Source organism: Empidonax traillii, unplaced genomic scaffold (genome assembly GCF_003031625.1).
Source record: "Empidonax traillii isolate 1590-97213 ecotype Southwest subspecies unplaced genomic scaffold, ASM303162v1 scaffold1:size7828297, whole genome shotgun sequence".
Taxonomy (NCBI): Eukaryota; Metazoa; Chordata; class Aves; order Passeriformes; family Tyrannidae; genus Empidonax; species Empidonax traillii.
The window spans coordinates 6,710,815-6,734,001 of NW_020955194.1; the positions used below are offsets into that span (position 1 = coordinate 6,710,815).

General features: G+C 36.7%; 1 protein-coding gene across 3 annotated transcripts in view; it reads right to left on the reverse strand.

The window, feature by feature from the left end:
* The window catches only part of IL1RAPL1 (interleukin 1 receptor accessory protein like 1), a 701,129-nt gene that overhangs the window by 261,289 nt on the left and 416,653 nt on the right, over positions 1-23,187 (reverse strand). For all 3 annotated transcript variants that reach the window (XM_027890213.1, XM_027890300.1, XM_027890384.1), the window contains 2 exons: positions 3,193-3,379; positions 1,735-1,888 (listed from right to left, as the gene is read on the reverse strand). In XM_027890213.1, the coding sequence (XP_027746014.1) occupies positions 1,735-1,888; positions 3,193-3,379 (341 nt within the window). The remainder of the gene's footprint in view (positions 1-1,734; positions 1,889-3,192; positions 3,380-23,187) is intronic.

Here is a 23,187-nt window from a genome sequence, read left to right on the forward strand (position 1 = left end):
CCCCCCCCCATTCTCTTTTCTGTAAGTCTGAGCCTGTTGAAATATTGCTGCACAGTGGAGCACCAATTACGGGGACAGAAGGGATCACTTGATGACGGAGGGAACATGTAATCTTCAAATCCATACATCATATATCATATATTGCAAAAGATAATTGACAACTTCCTTCTGGTATAAATCACATGCTCGAAGAATCTGTCTTTGCTTTCTTTATATCAGAGTCAATCAAACAGAGTACATGGATGTTTACTGTGAGGTTAATCACTTGACAGTAATTGCCTGCCTGTACTGACCAAATAAATCAATTCCATACAACAACAACAAAAAGATCCTGGTTATTGAGCTTAAAGAAATATGATTGATTACTTGAAATCTCCCAAAACTACATAAATAATAGGATTTCCAGACTTATCTAATTACATACAACAATTCACTAAAATTTCTGTTAATGGAGGGGGCAAATGGGATACATTGAAAGAGAAAACAAACTTTTCACTGTTAAAGGAAACTGTTGCAATTCAACCTAATGCAAACATAAGTGTGTTACTAGTTGTCAGTATGCAAGAGATTTATATATTAGATACTAAACAGGAACAAGAAAAGCCCACAAAATAATTTCTCAAAGATTTTTTTCTTGGTTTATTAGGTATTTTGAAAGTGCAAGAACTCATACATGCAGGCCTGTGTCAGCCACATGAATCTAGTTTGCCTCTGGTATTCCAAGAAAATCCTCATTTTGCCGCCTTCTATGAAATTTACTGTGTAACTACACAGCATTGCAAAAAGCATTATGTACTCCTGTCTTCCATTGTTATCCTATAATTCTAAAGGCTGATTTTCTGCCTTAGGTATATGTTCAACTATATGCTTTACACATTTTTAAAACAGAGGTTAGAGGTCTGGTGAGGAATTGAAAATTCAGTGGACCATTTTTCATATTGTTCTGTGGACAACACTATTACAGTATATATTTTGTTTTCATCTATAATGGATTTTACATATTGATATGGTAGTTTTAAATGCAGATTATAGTAAATGTATCTTATTCAATTGCTGTTTACTAAATTATAGAGTTTATTTATGTTATATAAGTACTCTGTTTTCGAAGCCAAGACTAAATGGATTAAAAAAATAATCAGACTAATGGAAAATAGGTTAATTGGCAGCCATGGTGAATGATGATTGAGATCAGAAAGTTCTTGAACTATAAACTACAGAAAGTGGGGAGAGAATACCAGGGGAATAATGCTACTCAGGGAATAATGCCCTACTCAGGCACTTGTCACACAGGCACAAAGATCTTACCGGGACAGAGTTGCTGCTGTTGGATTGTGGCTACAGCTATTCTCACATCCAGAGACCACTAGAGCTAAAATTATTGAGCTATTACTACAGTTATTTTTAAATCCCAAGGCATTTAATCACATGAAGAAGTATGATAAGACTTAATCTCTTTTTCTGTTAGAGGTAGAGCTTGCTGAATTTACCTGTTCCTTGACCGCATTTTCCAGTTAAAAGAAAGAGCTCCCCACAAGCTTTTGGAACTGAAGTCAGACTTGTTGGGGTGTTACAGATACCACTGTGAAGTATTCAGGGCAGCTTTAATGTATCAGCCATTCATATCTAGGCCCACAGCAAAGTTGTGTGCAAATGACTCAAATACACACAACTCAAATCACAGTATTCAATATTTTTTATATAAATATAGGAGATACAGCAAGATCCTGTAATTACCTGTAACTGTTAATTCCGTCGTTCTTCTGACAACAAAGAATCCATATTTTAACTCACAAGTGTAATTTCCAATGTCATCCTCTCTAACTTCCCGAATGACAAGAGTGTCCTTTTTAAACACAATACTTGATCTCCATGTCTTTGACTTGCATTCCTGTTTAAAGATAATATAAAACTTCAGTGACTGTGTTCTTATACTTAAAATGGACCACTGCTTACAGTGCTGCTCAAAGCCAAGGCAAGAGCCTAGGCTAGCTATAAACTTTGTATACACTAAATATCTAAAAATTCAGTCCATTTAGGTGTTGATTAAAAAGAAAACAGACTGGAATTTTATCAGCTGATTTAATATTTGTGCCTTTGTCAAGAAAAAGGAGTTGATTCCTTTGGTAGTTTTCTTTTGATATTAGTTTGCTGAGTGGCTCCCATTTAATTTACTTTTTTACCATTACACTTATGTCTGTGATCTGTAACTTTTATACTGCCAGCAGCTATAGGCTGCAGGCAAGGATTGTATTTTCTTTTAATAATTTTTTTTAAATTGTAGCTAAAAATTTAGAGAAAGAGAAGATGATGAGAATGAGGAGAAATATATATATCTTTCTAAAAACATCTAAAAATCAAAGCTCTCTGAACTTAGAAAAGGTGAGTTTTTAATCTACAAAAATATTGTATTACAAACACAAAATCCAAGATGAGGATAAACAAATAATTGGTTACATTTCTCCTATCTTAGATATGCTGTCAGTTAATTTGAACTGTATATTGCTAGGCCACAAAATCTCTCTTATTAGATGGCATAGTCTTGTAAACCATAATTAAAAGCATTTATGTTAGTAGGTAAATTATCAGACTTCAGAAAAATAATTAGAATGTATACCAGCGCATACTCAAACTAGGAATTCCTATATACACAGACATCAGTAAAGGTCTATGTAGGCAAAATACACAGAACATAAATTTCCAATTTACTGAACAGTTTGAAAACTGGAGTACTGGGTATTTCATATAGATAGTAAGAATTAAAGAACTCAAGTTGCTGTTCATGGAAATTCCAGTCCACTGTCCACAGGCAGCACTACTTGCAAGAACTTAGCCTTTAAGTAAAGATCTAGAAATCAGCACATAATAGTAAGATTTAAAAAAAAAAAGAAATTATATTTGCAAATATAACCTTAACTCATGCAGAAATCAAAGTGTTGGTAGTATTTGCTGAATTTCATGCTGCAAAATTGCTGCCATTAATTGAAGTAAGAGCATGCGCAGATATCTTATAAAGTTTACCAAAGGAAGCATTTGAATTTCTCTCTTAATTAGTTTGTTCTTTTCTATAACTGATTCTGCTGTCTGTTCTTACAAATTTTAAAACAATCTAAGTTTCTTAACACATTTAGATCATGAAAATCAAAAGAACTGCATAATATCTTGTTAAAGGTATAAATCGCTTGCATTCCTTACCTTATACCACAGAATTTCAGGTTCCCTAAATGGAAATAAAAAATCCTCAATTTCAGGGCATGAGATTTCCTTGCTTTTGCTAAGTTCAGCTTTCTCAAAATATTTCATCTTTGAATTGTAGCAGAGTCCAGTGTCATTTTCACCCACTGTCAGCGAAATGGACACTTTCATACAGTAAGTTGAGTTTCTGTAATGCAATAAAAACAGAAAGAAAAATCTAATATGAAAAAAAAAGAATAATTGCCAATGCACATGACATTGTTTTTCATTCCAAACAAAAATTTTGTGTGTATTTTATACCTGTTCATCATAATTTTGCTTCTTTCTCACCGGTAATTACAATATTTAGAAGGCGTTGATTTGCCTTACCCTATGACTAAAGGGTTTTTTCTCCCTTTCATCAAAATCTTGCTAACATCAGTGTCCTTACTGTGTATTTGAGAACAATTTCCCCAAAAATAAGTAAACAATAAGAGATCCATGTATTTACCAGTGAAACTATACAACCAACTTGCTCACAGACACCATTATGGCAGCTCTCAGGAGGGAAGGGATCACACTGTAGTACCACAGACAAATGACAAAATGGAATCAGAGCAACACACCAAGAGCCACCTATTCATCAGCTCTGAGCATTTCTTAAAGTGGAAGTGGTGGTTTTTTTGCAGACTGTAATTAAAAAGATTCTCGTGACCCTTTGAAGTATAGACTGAAGGATGTTTTAACCAAACCCATGCCAGCTTTTTTACTTTAGCCTTGAAGCCCCATGTCCCAGCGTGAAATGTTGCTTCTGCATTACCTACAGCCTTCATGAGTTTCTGCTCTCTTCTGATACTTATTACTGACTCTGCTCCTGGATGTTGATAAACCAGGAAGCCAGAGAGTAGGAAACATTGTCTGACTCCCCACATTTGACTGTGTGCTTTAATTAGGCTCACAGTCAAAATTACTTTGAATTTATTTATTTATTTATTTGAGTTTCCAGGTGGGCAGTAAATGAGTGTTTAAAGTTGAGTACTCCCCAGGAACACACTGTGACAATGCAAGATTTCTCTTCCAATGTTTTATAAATGCATTTGACCCTTGATCAGCTGAAAGAGGATCCTGCAGAGAACACTGAGGAAACATTCATCTCCTTATCTCCATCCTCAGCCTCTATGAGCTGATTGCTAATTTACAACAGAGTCCTGTGTATCAGACATGGGAGAATCTCAAAGATCCATTTCTTAATATCTGTTTCCTTTCTCTGTTCAATAAGAGGGGAACAGAAACACTTAAGGATAAAGAACAAGAAAACTTAATTCAAAGAACTCTAGAGTCCAATTTTAGCAGAGAAAATGTAACCCTGTAAGGGAAGCTCTATAAGTAACTATAAAATTAGAGAATAGTCCTGGAAAGTAAATTCTAGAACAGAATGACTCTTAGCTATCCAGTTAGTTCATGGATTTGTAAGGAAAAGAAACACAAAATTATTTCCTTATAATGAAGCTTTAAGTATAATTTAGTATCCTGTTCAAGAATCTGTCTGTATAAAACAAAGTTATTTAAAATTTATGCAAAGGAAAGAATTAATTCCCTGAGCATAGTTTACTCTTGCTGCTTTTAAGCTATTAAAGAGATGATCATCATTCTCATCTGTACATGCAATTAAAAATCACACAGTTTTAAAATGATACTTTTTCATTCATGTACCTCCTGTTATTCCTCCATTAGGATGCTACTTGGAATACTTTTTTTTTAATCATGTGACTTGGAAACATCATAACAAGTCACCTAATTTTGTTTTTCCAAATTGGTAAAATTCATTTTCTTTGCTCCTGAAAGATCTAACCCTTGGAAATAGAGAAAAGGCCTGAACAATCCATCAAGACCTGGGGTTCCAGAGTACGCTAAGTAGATGAGAGGATTCTGTTATTGGATGACAGGGAGCAATACATACGGAGGTATTTGGCTATACAGTTTTCACATTTAAATATTCTCTTTTGATCCTTCCTGTGTCTTTGAGCGTTATGTTTTGTTCATGTTACTGAACCTCATGATTACAATATTTCTAGATGGATCTAGCAGGGAAAAAACCAACCAACCAACCAAACAAATGGCACTTAACTGTCCTTCCATTCTCTGAGAAAGCAAAGTAAGTAAAATTGTCACATAAGGGTCTTTCAGAACTCAGAGTAAATTGTGCAAAAACTGTGATTTGGTGTTTTAATCTACTAAAAAACTCTGTTCTGAAACAGGGACAATGTCAATTGCCAGACACAGAATTCCTTCTGGTGCACATTCAAGTTTCTATCGCAACAGCAGATCCTTTACCAGATGCAGCTAAGGCTTTCTGCTCCATAAGAGAAGTATTTTGGAAATATCCCAGAATGTTTAAGTTCATTGTTTGAAGATAATGTTTCTAAGCTGTCAGACACAAGGTACTAAAAAGTTTTGGGTGGATTCTTTGTTAGCTGAGCTCCCTAACAGAATTTTCTTTCAAAAGTCCAAAGTATAGTCAAAAGATCTTAAAGTTCCAGATGCCCACTGGTGAGACAGACTTTCTTATTCTGACTCCAAAAACAAACTGCACTGTCAGTATGACTCATCTCATGCTCTGTGTCAAAAACCAAGAGTGCTGGATTGAAACAAAACTCAAAAAGGCTGACACAGAAGGCAGAGCTACACAAACAGTATGAGCAAAAGAAACCAAGCTAATGGCCTCACAGAACAGAAACAGTGAAAGAAAATTAAGCAGTCCTCAGGTGGGAATGAAGAAGAAGAAGAAGAAAGAGGAGGTGAATTTGCTATTACAGCTAGAGCATGAAGGATACAGTAGATGTCAAACCTCTCAGGCAGCAGAAAAAGTAGCAGGTAGCAGAGCCCTCTGGCAAGCATGCATATACTAAAGAGGATAAAAACTGTTCATGTGTTAGAAGTAAGAAAATTTTCCATATTTCTCTTACTGGAAGTACCAGATAAGAATCAAAAAATTATACAAAAGTGAGTTTAAGGCATTTTAATAAGCTGTATTAGCTAAATTAACTGTGCTTTAACTCATCACATGATATTTTTGGGGAGTTTCTTTAGCTGGTTTGCTTTTTTTTTCTTTTCTGAATATGGTAATAGGAACAGGTGACAGTCAGTTAATTGTTCTCTAATCTGTCCAGTCACAATTGTTGTGTAAAACATGCTAGAAACTTTTAGCACATGAAAGTGAAACTTTTCATTTTCTTCTTTTATCCAACAGATTTTCAAGCACTAAACTAGTGAGATCTAAACAGTACAAAATACAAAAACAGGAAGCAAGAAGCTGCTTGGGGATTTTATTTAAGACAATCAATCTATTTAAATCATAAAAGGAAGTTAAAATAACAGGTAACTTGATAGAGAGAAAAGCAGGGAAGGGAGAAGATGAGACAGTGGGGAAGTAGACAAGAGAACACACGTGGATCAAGAACAGCTTCTCTAAACTTTAGCACTTGTAATATTGACATTTAAATTTAAAGGGATTGTTTAGAAAACAAAGCACTTAAATCATGATTTCTTTATAAAATACATCTCTGAAATGGGCTAGATGAGTTACTCTTATGAAACTATGCTCTTTTTCCTCCAAAAAAACCACTGATAATTGTCAGTCTCTTCTTCAGCCTCACCAGAGAGAGCTCAGGAGTGCATTTATACAGCTCAGTACTGCTCAGGCAGCATCCCTCATCATCCCTATTCATGACAGAAGAAGGAAAACTGGAGCTCTACTCATTGCTTGTCCATTCTGGTGGTTTGCCATCATGCTATTTATCATGGCAAACAAACTGAAGAGTAAACAGGAAGCCAAAAAAATCTCTTTTATGTTTTTCCTCATCATACCAACTGAGTTGGAAAAGTAACTTTGTTTCCAGCTCCTCGTAAACTGGACATTAAAAAAGAAAGTCCGACAAAACTCTTTTCTTCATAGCTTTATTTTAAATTTTAATAAGTGAACATAGACACTGACGTCAATAACCATTTTTTACAAATGGTCCATCCTATTTCTGGGGAAAACTTTTGTTGACTTCATTAATTAGTTTTTTCATGGTTTTGCAGACACAATTTTGTCCTTTTTCAGTCCAAGTAACTTCTGTTAGAATTATTTGGATGCCTGAAAGCTGGAGAGCAAAGCACTCATTCAAGAGAGAAACAAAAACACGTTATTGATAATCTACCCGTGCTCTTGGCCAGTAGCTCCAAAGGCTCTTTGTGAGCTTTAAAACTTCAGCACAAAAATTTTTAAAGCCTCTACATAGCAGCGGGGTTGTTTGAGGACATGCCTGAGGCCTTGGGCCACATGGTGAGTGAGGAAGGCCAGCGTACCATGCTGCAGCCAGAACTGCTATCACGCACTGAGGTCCCCTCGGTGGCAGGATCTGATGTCCCCAGCAGTCTGTGGCTCCTGGACCATTTGCTCAGGACAGCAGCTCACAAACTTTATATGCAAGGTTCCCTCCTGTTGGGTTTGGTTTTGGTTTGCTCGTTGTTCTTGTTTGGGTTTTTGCCCACACACTCTAGAATGGCTGACTCCCACACTCCCTGGCTCTGATAGCTGAAATTACAGATAACCTTTTCCAAAAAGCTTCCGGAGTCAACTGAGCTGCCAGCATTGGGGCAGTGCTTCAGGCATGGGGAAGAGAGAAGAAAAGTGGAGGGAGGTGGACAGAAGCTGGCTGGAATTTTCCTCTGTGCTTTAAAAATTATCTCCTGCTTCCATACCCTGGGGGGCCAACCCAGTTTGAAAACTGCTTTTGACCTCAATTGAATTACATAAGCACTGTTTTTTTTTTCCCTTGAGGGTCACCTAATTATGTGCATGATACTATGAAATAACCCAGTGCACATGAGCCTCCAGGACTATTTGAATATCAATGCTCTGCAAGATACTTGTTGTAATAGGTTTGAATTAGTCACACCAGAAAATATTGTTTGGTTTTAATGTCTGTTTCCATCCTTGGAAGCCAAAACCTTCATATTTTATCTTCTTCTGACACAAGCTGTACATGTTGCCATCCCAAGTTTTCTCTACAAGCCTGCCAAAAGAGGATGTCAAAGTACAAAGTCTAACTGCACGAGAATAACACTTGCCCTGTGTCGGTGGGAGCTACTGACTGATGTGAAAGGCCTTTGAACAATAAAAATTAAATAAAAATTAGCCTTTAGAAAGAGAATTTAATTTTCTTATCCTCAATATACCTTAAAGCTTCTTTTGTGGGTAAACTAGAAAAAACATATGTGTAAATGTTTATGTTATTGACTTTTCTGAATGATCTCTGTCTTTTTTTAAGTCTAAGTGAAATCTATTCCTTTACAAGAGCTGGAATCAATCTGATATTGATTTCCAGATTTTAATAAAACATCATTTTCTTAGTACAAAATACTCGGACACAATTAAGACAATAATCTTAATTAAGAACTTGTACCAGCAATTATATGGAAAGCAAAACTACATAAAATTAACTACTTTCCCTATCAAACCTTTTATTTGAAATAAAAACTTTCTTCCAGATAAAAGAAAAAAAAATCCATATTCTTACAGTTCAGGAATATAAAAATTGTTCCATAATGCAACTCTGTACTCCTACAGTATATGAATCTAAATCTAAACATATTTTATTTGAAGTTAAAACTTTTTTACAGATAACTTTAAAAAGGAAAGTCTCATAATCTTGACATATGTTCCTATAATCTATCTATACGTACACGCATATAAATCAGTCATATTAGGAACTCCAATAATTGTAAAACTAATCAGAGAGAGCATGTGCTTCAAGAAAGTTACCAAATAAAGATTTAAAAAGCAAATTAATACTATACCTGTATGTTATTCACCAAGTATAAAAGTGAATTTTAAAAACAACTTTTTATTAAACTACATTGTATGGAAACCCCTTCAGAGAACAGCACTTACATATGGATTGCAAGTAAAAATTTTAGAGGTTGTTAAAAAGGATAGGAATAAATCAAAAAAGCATTGTACCACACACAGTGTAAAAGGTGAGTAAAATATGGATTACCACTAGTCTGAATTTAATAGTACATTTAATATTTTAATGCTACTTACAAATTTAGTGCTAAATTAGCTACTCATTTTAGTAAGGCTTCCCAGGATCTTTAGTGAAAAAATTTTGGGCCAGTGAGTCATGAAGTGTTAAAATGGAGACGTGTCAGAATGATACTAAATATTTTTACTGCAGTAGATCAATGTATATTACCAAAGGAGACAGAAGTTTAAAAAGCTGTGAAGTGTACCCTTACAGATGAAAATCCCTTTAGCTTTCTACAGACTGCAGTAGGGGGATAATACCTTAGCATGAAACGCCTCTAGGTACACTATCTCCTCATAATTCAGCAGATGATGGCACTTGCTTTTTCTTGGGAACCAATGAGCATGAAGAAGAACAATTTTTATACCTTACTTAGCACCATGTGCCAGAAAAGCAGAAATGCAGTACTGTAGCTTCTTTGGAAAATTACAAGTTAATAGAGTTTTATTATTCCTCCTATTTCTTTCACTTATAGAATCACATAATCACAAAGTGGTTGAGATTGGAAGGGAGCTTTGGATTTCATCTGGTCCAACCCCCTGATCAAGTAGGGTCACCTTGCCCAGGAGCGTGTCCAAGCTGCTTCTGAATATTTCCAGGGATGGAGACTCCACAACCTTCCTGAGCAAAGTATTCCAGGTTCAGTCACCATCATGGCAAAAAGTGTTTCCTGATGTCCAGACGCAATACTCTGCTTCAGTTTGTGCCTGTTGCCTCTGGTCCTGTCACCAGGCAGCACTGAAAAGAGCCAGGCTCCCTCCTCAGATATGTGTATACATCAGTGAGATGCACCTGTGCCTTCTCTTCTTAAGGCTAAACAGTCTCAGTTGTCTCAGGCTGTGCTTACAGGAGCGACTCTCTTGGGAGTCCAAAATTAGACACTATACTCTAGGTGTGGTCTCTTTATTCCTGAGTAAAGAGGAAGGGCCATCTCCCTCAGTGTGCTGGCAACGTTTTGTGTAATGGGGTCCAGATCATCATTAACCTTTTATGCTGCTGGGGCACAATGCTGGTTCATGTTCAATGTGGTTTTCACCGGAACCCCCAGGTCCTCTCCTGCAAAGTGGCATATATTGCTGTTCATGGCACATCTGTTTTCTCAGGTCGTTTTTCACTTTTAAGGGGTGGAGTGGAACTGTTAAACAAAAATACTTTTTCCAAGTATTATATAAAAGGGACTGAAAAAAACTCATACAGTTGGTGTGAGAATGACTGGAAAAAATGAATACTTTTTGAAGGTAGAGGCCCTTAGAATTATGTTTACCATTTGGTGGAACAGCGCATGCTTGAGCAGCTGTGCTTCTGTATTCAGGAACAACTGAGTGTTACTACATCCCGATGACTCAGAAGGTCATCAAATACTGGAATGTCTTTATCACCAAATCATCCCTCTTGCAAATGCAATCGGCCTTCTTTTATAGTACTAACACTGAAAATTTTATTGGAAACAAAGATGCAGCTGAATGGCTTCTCTCTTGTTCCCTCTGTTTCCTTGCTGAACTTACACAAGTGCAACCTATCCTTCTCAGCTAAAGGCAGATCCTGTTGTTCAGTCTCAAATGCTAAGTTAGGGTCCTCTGTTCAGCTGTTGAGCAGCTGCATAAGGAACATCCCTTGAAGGTATCTGTCTTGTTTCTAAATGATTAGATATTTATCTCTTTATTTAACTCTGCACGAGTGTGTTCTTTTCTGAATAGAGATTTCTCATGTTCCATTATCAGTTACTCATTCAAGGTAGATATGGACAGAGATATCCAACGATTATGACATTTATTATACATATTAGAAGGATTAAATTTGTATGTGAATAAGGTTCCCTTGAAGATCTCTCCATAACTTTTTCCCATATCTACCCAGTAAAACTGGGAACATGTGAAAAATCGTCACATTTATTAGGTTACTGCTTCAAGGCTGTTTCCTAGCATACTGATGATGCTTCTCCAGACTCCTGAAAATTCTCTAATGGGATTTCATTACAATCCTGAATTAAAAAAGTAAATAATTTCCATACTTACGACTCCTACATTTTAAAAAGAATCCCAACAAACCAAAACCAAACACACACACAAACCAACCCAAAAAATCCCCCAAATCCCAACACATCAGTTTTAGTTTTAGCCTACTTTCCTAAGAAGAAACAACTATTCAGAAATCAGTCAGTCTTCTTTACCAGTTTCAGGATTAAAAAGAAGGTAGAATGACATCTCACGGATGAATGTAAGAGCATTGCTGTGGGCAGATTGAGCTAGAACTCAAAAGAAAGTAGCAAGTTTTGCAGAAGAGTCAGGTTTTGGCAAAGCTTAACCTGCTACCAGAGCAGAACTTTAGAAATGTGCAAGAATTTAAATGAAATTTTTACAACTGAAAACCTGAATTTTCAAATAAGAAATCCACTAAATGCAAAAAAGGCAGAAGGATTTGAAGAAACGAATCATGAAATAAAGGAATATAATACAATTTGGATTTGTCTTTCATCTGAGGACCATAAAGTACACAAGACACTTATCTATTAACCATTTTTTACTGTGTTCATAAGAACAGTCTTACCATATAGTTTCCAAAATTGCCTAAGTGTGATCTGTAACAACATGATAAATGTTTTTAGTTCACTCAAATTTAAGCTCTAAAATGTGATTCAGATCTACTTCAGGTTATAGCTGAAGATCAGAGTCATTGAAGCTCAGGCAACAGAAACCAGTATTCAAATCATGTTTATATCAACAGCATCCCTGAAGACAAACATAGGCAAGCAAGGACTTCCACCCACCCCAGCTACCTACTCTGCCTGGTGTTGAAAGTGTTAGTTCTCAGTCCAGCCTCCAGAGCTTCTTTCCAGTTTGAATGTCTGTCCTTAAATGTACTAAAAGCCATCTTTATATGCACACATTCAAAGGAAAGTGTAGGAAAATGATCAGCTTTACAGAGAAGAAAACAGAGCTTAGTGAGCCATTTTAGGTAAATGTTATTCAAGGATCCCTTGGAACTATATTCTTGAAGAGGCTGGGACAGCCAAAGGGACACACATTTTGTTGTCAGGCTCTCAAACCATGAGTTGTGACTCTATGCTAAAGAATTATCGATTCCCTTCTTCTGCAGCATCCCCAAATAAATTAATTCTTGTTTTCCTCATCTTTTAACATAATGTGAAAAATGTACAACTGTGCACCTTCACTCTCCTAATGCCACGTTTCCATCTCCAGTGTCAAAGCCCAAGTAGAAGATGACACACTTGAGAATTCAGCAGAGCCTCAAGTTTCAAGTATTTGAAATCATACTATTCCTTGTCTCATATTATTATCAGCCATCAGGTTAATCAACTGATGTGAAAATGAAAAGGTTACAGAGGCTTCAGCTGCCCAAATAAACAGTACAAGGATAAGGCACAAGCAGCTTCCAGACACCATAGCTATATATTTTCATTTCTTGATTTAGTTTTCAAGCTTGCTTCTCATCCTCAGAAGTATGAATCATCAAGAATATCCAGACATGAAAATCCAAAGTCATGTGAACAGAGGCAATATGAATGTATGAACGCATTGCTATGCAGAGAGCTTTGAATAATTTCACCTAAGTCAAGTGTGCCCATGTAAGGTATTTTCATTTGATGAAAATGAGGTTTGCTTTACACATTTTAATTTACATCTCAAACAAAAAGGTAAACTGAACAAGTTCAAATGCATTTCAGATAATTGAAAGTCCCTTCTTTTTCACTCGGACCATGACACAACATTTACGTGCCAGTGTCTTTGTACAACACCTTTCAGCACAGATGTGTGAGGGACAATAGGAGAAACGTCTCTCACATGTTTCTTGGTGGTGGTCTCACAGAAAAATCCACTTCATTTGTCAGAAACGCAGAATCCAGGATCTCCCTTTCAGCTTGTCTGGCTGCTTCTTTCTGTACCAGGACGCAGCTTTCAGCTGTGCTGGTACTGCCAGCTTAATCATCTGCTGTTATTTGTGACCTAGCTTCACCCCCAAATTCCCCACTATCTAAATATAGCAACAGCTGTATAGCACAACTTAGTTCATTTTATAAATACGCTATGGCTCAAACCCTTGCCATCAGTTTTTATAATTGGTAGAGAATGAATGAATATATAAACTCCTTCTGAATAGAGAATTTAACCTATATTTTCATTTATGTACCACATTTTCTGGTTTATGTTTTTGTTCCTGCAGTCTATTTCAGTCACATTTTTTTCTTCATGTTGGGAAAGAACAAAGAGAATCTGTGAATTCCTGTATTGATTAAACACTTTGACACATTTTTCATGGATGAATTAATATCTATTTGCAAGTATTTTAATATTCAGAATAATTTGGATTAAATAGCTATTTTCTTGACATTTGTTCAAAAACATGACTTGTGCTTGACTCCTGATGTCTTTGTTAGAGTCAGCTGAACCTGGTAACCAAATACAGATCTGGAAGGGATACTAAGTAAGTTTGCAGACATTACAGAACTGAGAGCTGTTGATTCCACTGAAAGCAGGGAGGCCTGGCAGAGAGACCTTCACAAATTACAGGGCTGGGCAATCACCAACCATATGAAGTTCAGCAGGGGGAAATGTCAGATTCTGCACCTGGGATGAGGCAACCACGGATGTTCATAAAGACTGGGGAATGAGATGCTGGAAAGCAGTGCCATGGAGAGGGACCTGGGGGTCCTGGTTGATAGTAAATTGAATCTGAGTCAGCAGTGCCCTGGCAGCCCAGAGGGACAACTGTGTCCTGAGGGGCATCAGGCAAAGCATCACCAGCCAGTCAAGGGAGGGGATTGCTCCACTCTGCTCTGCACTGGGGCAGCCTCACCTTGAGTATTTTGTGCAGTTTTGGGCACCACAATATAAGAAAGATATTAAAGCTATTAGAGATTAATAATCAGAAAAATCTATTTCTTTCTGAGATACTTAGAAGTATTTTGGTTTTTAACAGAGATTTTTATGGGAAATCTTCCACTGTAATTACAGATCACCAAGTGCTACTCTATAATAGTGATGCTTTCTGTATAATTTCTCTCTCCTTTATCTCCTTTATCTCTCTTTTTTTTTTTTTTTAGGAGAAAAATAACTTATAAATATTTCACTTTCCAATTTCTGAAAGATAAAGAGCAACAATGAAATGCTGAGATCTTGAACAGTATACCAAAGAAAATATGCAAGAAAAGTGTTTTATTGAACTGTGAAAGGCACTGATGTAACATAAAAGTTTTGAGGAACATCATTTTGAATTCCTCATATATTCTGCTTCCTTCTGCTGGTTGAAATTTATGAGACTCTTGCTACTGTTGAGAGCAATAGCAGAAGACCTACAATCTTCAGTCTACAGAGGCAGATTTTTCCTTTTTAAACATAGTCATTGTGTGTTAGCAGCAAGAATGTCATTATTGTTAATGTAAAATGTGTTGATGACAGAATATTTTGCCCTTAATAATTTATTTGCACCTTCTTTAAGGTTCCACATTAAGTTACCAACTTTTTCTGTTGTTGCATTAAATAATATTCTAAGTAGCTAACTTCTGAACCTCAGTCGTCACGAAATATCAATGGCTGTAGTACAGCAGTTAATCAAATGTAAAGATATATGTATACTGTAAATGCAAATTGCCTCAGAAATGAAGGGTATATTAAGAGAAACGGGACAATAGATAGATGTTTTCTATATTTTATGTATGTTTAAATGAGGAAATGAATAAGCTCATTTCTCAGAGTAGTCAAAGTATCTGCAACATGGGAGTTTTATGCATAAGGCCAGAACTCAAAAATATGTTAAAATATATTGCAGCATAAAAATAAGCATCAATTTCAATGTATGATAGCTCTGATAGACATTAGAGTTATCCCAAGAGACCTTTAGCATGACAGCAACTCAGTCTATTATTATGAAAATAAAATTGTTATAAAACCAAAGTTGTTTTCAGACAATAAAAACACCCATAGGAAAACAGTATGAGAATAGCTTTCCTAGTTTCATGTGTGTATTTTAGTTTTTCAGCTATTTTGCAATGTGCATTAATGATATTACTCTTTCACAGTAATCATGGGAACTGCAAAAAAACATAATAAACCAAAACAAACTTTACCTATAACTACTATTAGCACATGAATCTTATTTGTTACAGCAAGATACAGGTTCAGTACAAATACAACTTGTTCCTTATTCCTGCAGCTTCTCATTTCAGATTACTGAGCTAAATCAAATTATTAGGGTGACTAAAATCCACAAATCTGGGGGCTTGGAAGTTGTTCCTTCAGAGTATCAGCACAGATAATTATTTAAACAAGATGTGTGTTTGAAGAACAAGCCATAATCCCGTGGTTATACCTTGTTTAGAAATAATTGAGGCTGTCTCATCTGCCACTATTCATAATGTAGTCCCAGAAAGCTCTTGCATTTCAGGGGACTGAGCCTCCTTGTTTAGATTTTATCATGTAGATTATTTCTCAGTTTTAGAGAAGCAAGACTGGACACAAAAAAGTAAGTCTGATTTGGGTAGATTTTACTTATTTGAGCGGATTTCCTCAAATTTTGTGCAACCCAATACAGCTTCATATCAGGAGTTATGAACGTCCCTGCAGAGAACAGAATTGAATTTTTTTTTTTAGTGGGGAAAAGCTGTGTAATGGAGTTCTGTTCCCATATCAGCTCAGTGACAGCTCATCATTACTTTGTGACTGAAGGCTCTGCTGAACACTCGGCAGAACGGGGTTTATTCTGTTGACAAAGCAGAATTTTGCCACAATCTGCTAAAATGCCTCACCAGAGGAGGGATAGGCTTCCTGTTCCAGCACATAGATTCCTGTAAGACAGTTCCCCACTGTAGTTCCCTGCACAGCTAGACTCATGGCTTCAATAAAAATATCATCTGTGGTGATTTCGGACAGCAAGATGGTATGTGATATTCAGAAGCAGAGAAAAGTCTAGATATTTATCTAGACATTTTATCTAGATATTTAATATTAGAAAACTAGGAGAACTTTTACAGATTTCCTTATAGAAGCATTGTGTTGATTATATCATTAATGCAAAAAATAGAATGGCCTTGACTTGAATGATTACTATATACCTTTATCTCTACCTTTCTTTGTACTTACATTATGACTAAGTTTTATGATTATACTTTATTTTTCACTGTGAACTTAGTTCATTTACATGCCCAGCATAGACTAGTGTTTCCAAATGTCTAACATTTCAAACTATGACACATGCCTTTGAATACTTTCAAACATTATTCTCCATTAGTAAATCTTACTGAATGGGTTGCAGTCCAGAGATGTGGCATGCCATGGCGAGGCTCAGGGGCCCTACATGCAGCATGGCATATTCTGAGGCAGGAAAAAAAAAGCTAAAGGGGGAAAAGGGGTAAAGGAGGGGCACAAGTAAGCTACTTCAGGGCAGCAGAAAAGTCTTATTATTTTCCAGAATGTCCCTAGGGTACTGAGGCCCTCAAGTTAAAATAGAGTCACGGAGAGATCCTGTATATAAAATCAGCTCCAAAGAGATGAGAGTTGTTACATAAACCCTACATCCTCTCTCCACACCAAAAAATCCATGAATAAGATTGTTTTTGTGGGGAAAGTGTCAGATCTAACTGCAGCACCACTATAATATCATTCTTTTATCACTTGCCCTCATTTCAGTTTTAATAAGCTCTCTTGGCTCTCTTATCTTTTTATGTTCGCTCCATAGCAATTAAACAGAAATGCAAATGTCATATCCATTTTTATAACAGTGTCTCTTATAACACTGAAATAAAGTCAGCAAATTATATATTTGTTAAATGATCTATCAAGTTTTTGTCAACAAAAACTAGCTAATATGAAGATAATGCCTGTATATGTACCATATATGTGTTTGCACATTGTATAAACATAGGAAGATTATTAGTTACAATTCTAGCACAACTTCTGAGGAAGCATTAGACTTTGAAAGCTCAAATCAGTCAAATCAGGCAGGAAAAGAGTTTATGAATATTCAGTTTGGATTTCAAAACAGCTGCTCTATTTGACCATTATAAAAATTACCGCTTTTTTATTCACTAAATACAAACATCCAATAAAGTGATAGTGTTCACACAAATATCTGAAAACTGCTTTAATTCAGATATGTTTTCATACAGTAATCTTCCATTTTTAAAGGGAAATCTCATCATAAGAAAAAAAAAACCATGAAAATTCAGATTTATTTTTCTTTGTTTTTGTCTGAAAAAAAATCCAGCAATCCAGTCAAGAAATGGAGAGTATAGCACACAAAATAATTCAGTAATCATTTATCTTGAACAATGAAGAACATGCTGTTACAATGATGACAGCTGATCACTATGACTAGTAGAAAAAAATCTCACCCAAAGTACATGAGGTACAATTTGCCATCACACATAATCTGACACAGAACCCATCCATCTCCAGCTCAGGTATTTGCCTCTGATCTCAACTAAGAGCAGCCAAGTATTTCACACTCCGTGATACATTTACCTCGTCATCTGTGAAGTGTTTTTCTGCAGAGGAAGAACTAAAACAGAAAGACCGTGTCCCCACTCCCCACAAACAGCAATATCACGAAAAGATCACTAATTATCACAAAAATAATTTAAATCCAGGTCTGAACACTTACATTCCAACATCAAGTCTATTTCTAAATTAACATTAACATGAAGGAAGAGTTAGAAAGATTATAGGAAAGAAAAATCTACATTCCTATTTCATTTACAGCATCCTCATGTCTTATGATTTTGCCCTCCACTTGTTCAGTCTTTACACAAACTGTTTGTAGCTATGTGTAAACAGCAGGGTGGTAACATCGAGGAAATAGCAGGAGTGAAATCAAGATCCAGGTAGACTAAATAGCAGGGACTAAGACTGTCAAACAGCAACACATGAGGGCAGATTAGAAGAACCAGCCAAAATGAAGGGCTGTATTTGGTTTATATGGCCAGGTGTTAACAAGCAGAAGGTTGCAGAGGTGGTCTGTGTGAGAACAGATCAGGGCTGACCATGTCAAAAAAACCCTGTTCCAGTTGTCTCCAATAGATCTACCTCAGGACACAGTTGAGCCCAGCAGCCAAGCTGGCCATGCCCGCAGGAAAGTCTATTTAAGAATGCATTTAAGAAAAACCATTGTGCAGCTGCTGTGAGAAAGGATTGAGAAACAGCCCTACAGACACTAAGCGAGGTGAAAAAGAAAGGGGAAAAGGTTTGCTAGGTGCTGGAGCAGACTCCCCTGCAACCCATGGAAAAGACCATGGTGATGCAGGTTGCCCCCTTTATCTCATGGAGGATCATACTGGAGAATAATCCACCTGCAGCTCATGGAGAACCCCAAGCTGGAGCAGGAGGACACACCATGGAGGAAGAGGCCTGGGGAGATCTATGCAGAAACAGGTTTTCTGGCCAAGAGTTGCATCCCATGCAGGACCCAAGAGTGATGGACTGAAATGCTGGTAATGTCTTAAACATTGTCAAAATCAGAGAACGACTTCTTGTCAAACTACAATGAAGTAACTGCCCATCTGTGACCACTGAAGACTGACTAGAATTTGGAATGTGAAGGGGGACTTGAGATAAAACTATTGTCTAATCATCTGCAGTGTGAGGAGAAGTAAACAAGACCCAAGGGGTGGTGGAGGAGAAGGGTTTTGGGTGTGTGATGGCAAAATCTCTTCACACCAAACTGAAGGAGTAAATCCCTGTCCCACTCTGGGAAGACCCCGTACACACAGGATATGCACTTGAAAGGCAGCTAAGAAGGGGTTATAAACCATCAAAGACCCCAAAAGCACCCCCTTCCTCAACTCATTCCTCAGGCCTTCCACCGCTAGAGGACTGCATATGATCCAAGTAAAGTAACAAATCCAAAGCCTGTCACAAGAGACTACAAAGTTTCACCCCCCTGCCCCGCCCATCATGCAAGGTGCCTGGGCATATATTAATCCATTGGATTCTAGGTTTTGTGGAATGCCCACCAACAAGAAGACCAGAAGAACTGGACTGATGGGATGCTGCTGGGTTCCACAGTGAGGACACCTTTTCTTTTTTAATCTCTCTCTGTCACTTCCTTTCTTCCCCCTCCTCCTTTTTCCTATCTCTTTCTATCTATCTGTCTCTCATTTGCCATAAAATAAACCCCATACTATTGACTTTGGCATCTGGTCTTGTTTACACCTTAATTTGGGCAGAGGTATTTCTAATAATTTTAATAACTGGATCATAACACCATACTAGAGCAATCTGTTCCTGAAGGACTGTACCTTGTGGAAAGGACCCAGGTGGAATAAATCTTAAAGAACCAAATTGGTTACTCTTGTGAAGGACTGTATCCCATGGAAGGGGCCCCACACTGGAGCAGGGTAAAAGTCTGAGGAGGAAGGAACGGTGGAGATGAACTCTTATGAACTGATGGCAACCTTCATTCACCATCCCCATGTGCCACAGCAGTTTGGTGGGGACAAGGCAGAGGAGTTGAGAAGGAATGTCACTGAGCCTGGGGAGAAGGGGGAGACTAGGGAAAGCTGTTCTTAGTTTTATCTTTGTTTCTCACAATCCTACACTGTTATTTTTTTAAATTGGGAATAAATTAAATTGATTTTCCCCAAGACAAGTCTGTTTTTCCCATGAAGGTAATTGGTAAGTGATTTCCTTGTCTTCCTCTTTACCCACAAGCCTTTTCATCTTATTTTTCCCCCTATGCTGTTGAGAGAGTGGAGTGGGAGAGCAGCTGGGTGGGCATATGGCAGCCAGCCCAGTTCAATGCACCACAGAGGCAAATCATTAACTTCCTACTGGCCCTGAAAGTAATTTTGAATCTCAAAGGTATGAGAAAAAAAAATTCATTTCAATTTTTACTGCTGCTTAATTCTCTCATGATATTTTATTAGTTATATTATTAGTTATACTATCCTTCTCAGCAAAACCCTAATAGATTAAAAATTACTTTGTTTTAGATAGGTTGTTATATATTGTAATCATCAAAATTAGACATGAGTTGCATCATTTTCTACAGAGTTACAGAACTAACACAAAGATGACAGGGTAGGCAGGAGCATTACTTGTTTAAGCATTGCTTTTGGAGACTAGACAAGAATATCACTTTGATGTACAACACCAAGTTTTTTGAATACTAAAAGGCAGAAAAAGACCATAAAATGTAGCATGACTGAAAATCTGTCTTTAAAAAGACCAGAATAAAACTGCATTGCAAAAGAAATGGTTTGAATCAAATGGAGGGGGTCACTATGTGCTTAGAAAGGACTATAAAAGGATTATACCTAGAGCTGTCTGAAGCCTGAGCTCTTTTCTAAATCTGAAGTAATTTATTTTGTTTACTGATTTTTAAAGGTGTATTTGCTGCTTTCTCTTTATCTTGACTCTGATTGACATTTTGACTTTGTCTTCCTTTTTTAAAAAATCTACACTACAACAATAGCAAAAACATCTTGAATATTATCTTCATCTGTCATATAATGTGATGAACAGACAAATAAATGCAGATTCAAACAAGTTTTCTTAAATGCTTCTCAAGACTCTGGTAGCACTGGCTCAAAGACTCTGGAGTTAGAGGAGTAGCTGTAGGTACAGAGCCACATCTCCAGTATTAAGCAGTTTGTAGTTAGAAAATGTAGTTTTTTGTTAGAATATTTGATGCTTTTCAAAATTACTTTCAACCTTATTTCTGTAAATATAATAACAGTAACAAGAAAAACACTGAACAACTAAAAGGCACAAAAATAATTCTAATCAACAGATCATCCAAAATAAATCACTCCGAAAGACATGGAGCAATCCTCCTTAGCCATACTTTGATGTTGTTATTCAAATACATTGCATCTCTTTGTGAAAATTCTATTTCATTTAATCTTAGATTCTAATTAACACACAGGAGTAACTGAAAAGGAGGCCAAGTGGTATTACTGTACAGCAGAACTAGCACAGTTACTGCTTTAGGTCCCGAGAGGTAGTGGTGTTATGCTGCATGCAAGCAATCTGGCCTGCTCCCCAGGGAAGAATACTGAGGGGGACACAGAATTCTGTATTTCTAAAAGGTTTAACTAAGAGTTTGGATGCTTTCATTGTTCAGCCACGTGAAGCAACTTGGATGCAGCTGTTATTTACTAAGCAGGCTGGCCTCTGATCTCTTTAATAGGTCACAGATACTCAACAGTAGAGCCATATAAATCTTTGGAACAGAACACAGATTTTACAAATTATGTCTCTCTATACATCAGTTTTAAACTCACTTTTACAAATTACTTTATACTGAAAGTAAACAGAAGCCTTGTATTTTTTCCTGTAGTTCAAGTCTTATAATTGTAACACATTATTTGTATTCTAGTAGTGTCAAATTCTCCAGTCAAAATGAATGCCTCCCTATTTTAGGTGTTGTTTATAAACACTCAAGAAGAAAGCCCACGACTGAAAATCTTACATAAGAAAATAACAGACCTTTCATAAAGAGGAGGAAGAGTATTCAAGACACAAAATTACATGTTTTGCTTCACTTCTTGTTTCACAAAACGTATTTTTTTTTAATTGAAAAAATTAATAAGGACGGGTGTGCTTAGACTGTAACTGGTGACAGGTAGGTCATCGAGGAAAAAAAACTGAACTTTTAAAGTGTTTGAAACATTTTGTATCTTGAGGAGAAGCAGAATGTAGCCAGGGTGGGCAGAAGAGCTGGCAGGAGGAGAGGCCCAGAGGAAGCCCAGCTCGGAGATGAATGATCTCTGAATCATCACAGAAAAGGATTAAGGTCACTTTGTTCCTGATTTAAAGTTGGTTTCAGTGAATAGGCACTTTTCCACTTAGTGCCACAAACTCAAGAGAAGGGCTGTTTTTTGGTAAGTTTCTTTCCTGCCTGAGGAGGAAGAAAAGGTGGAATAAATTCTTCAGTCAGCTTGCAACCATGTGCCTTCACAAGAGCTTGATTAGACTTCATGTCTCCTCAGCTCACCCTGCAAGAGCCAATATTGGAAACAGGAGTATGAAATATCCTGAGTGAGTCAACTCTGAGCAACACGCCCTGGAAATGCCATAACATCGGTGCTCTGTGAACATGATGCAGAGGGGCCAGCACTGCCTCATGTAAACAAGACCTAGAACTTCTGTTTGAGGCTACTTCTTAGGCTGCACTTCTGAGGCTTTCAATTTCCCAAAGTGAGAAAAAAATCTTGTTATAATTGATATAGGGGCATGGAATTGGAGTCTTAAGGAAACTGTTTCTCTCATGTAAGTAGTCAGGAGAAGCTGGTGCATAATATCCTCACTTCCAACAGCACTTTTGTCCGAAGTGCTGAGAACAGAAAAATAAACCCGTTCAAGTAATATTAAATTAGTTTATAAAATAAATCCATGAGGAGTTGCTGCAGAGTATAAAGACCACTTACACATTTTAAGTAGATAAGAATGGGATCAGCTGCAATATGAAGTGGAAAGTGTCCTCCAGAAGAAAACAGAAAAATATGTGTCAGGGTGTTTAAGTTACAATTAAGTAAGCGCCTCATGAGACACAGGTTAAAGAGAGATTTACACTTGTAGATAGCATATTTATAAAATGGGAAAGACAACAGAGAGAACATAAGGTGAATACAGAGAGGATGTGGCAAAGACATCCTCTCTGTGGAATACATTTTTAAACACCTTCCTCTATCACATTAGTGAAAATGCTATGACTATACAATTTCAAAGAAATTATACAAAGTAGCCTTTCAAGCAGAGAGAAAAAACCCTCACTTTGAGAATTATTGTCTGTATAAGCAGCTGTTACTCAAATTTCTTACATATGGTGCCAAGGAAAAAATATGTTTCTTCAGACATATTATAGTACAGTGCATTATTGTGTGATTTCAACAGTCAGATATTTAGTTCTTGAATTCTGTTCAGAAGAGTACATATGCAAAAGATTAGCAGATTTGAAAGTTACTTAAAACAGTCAAAGCTAAGAAAGA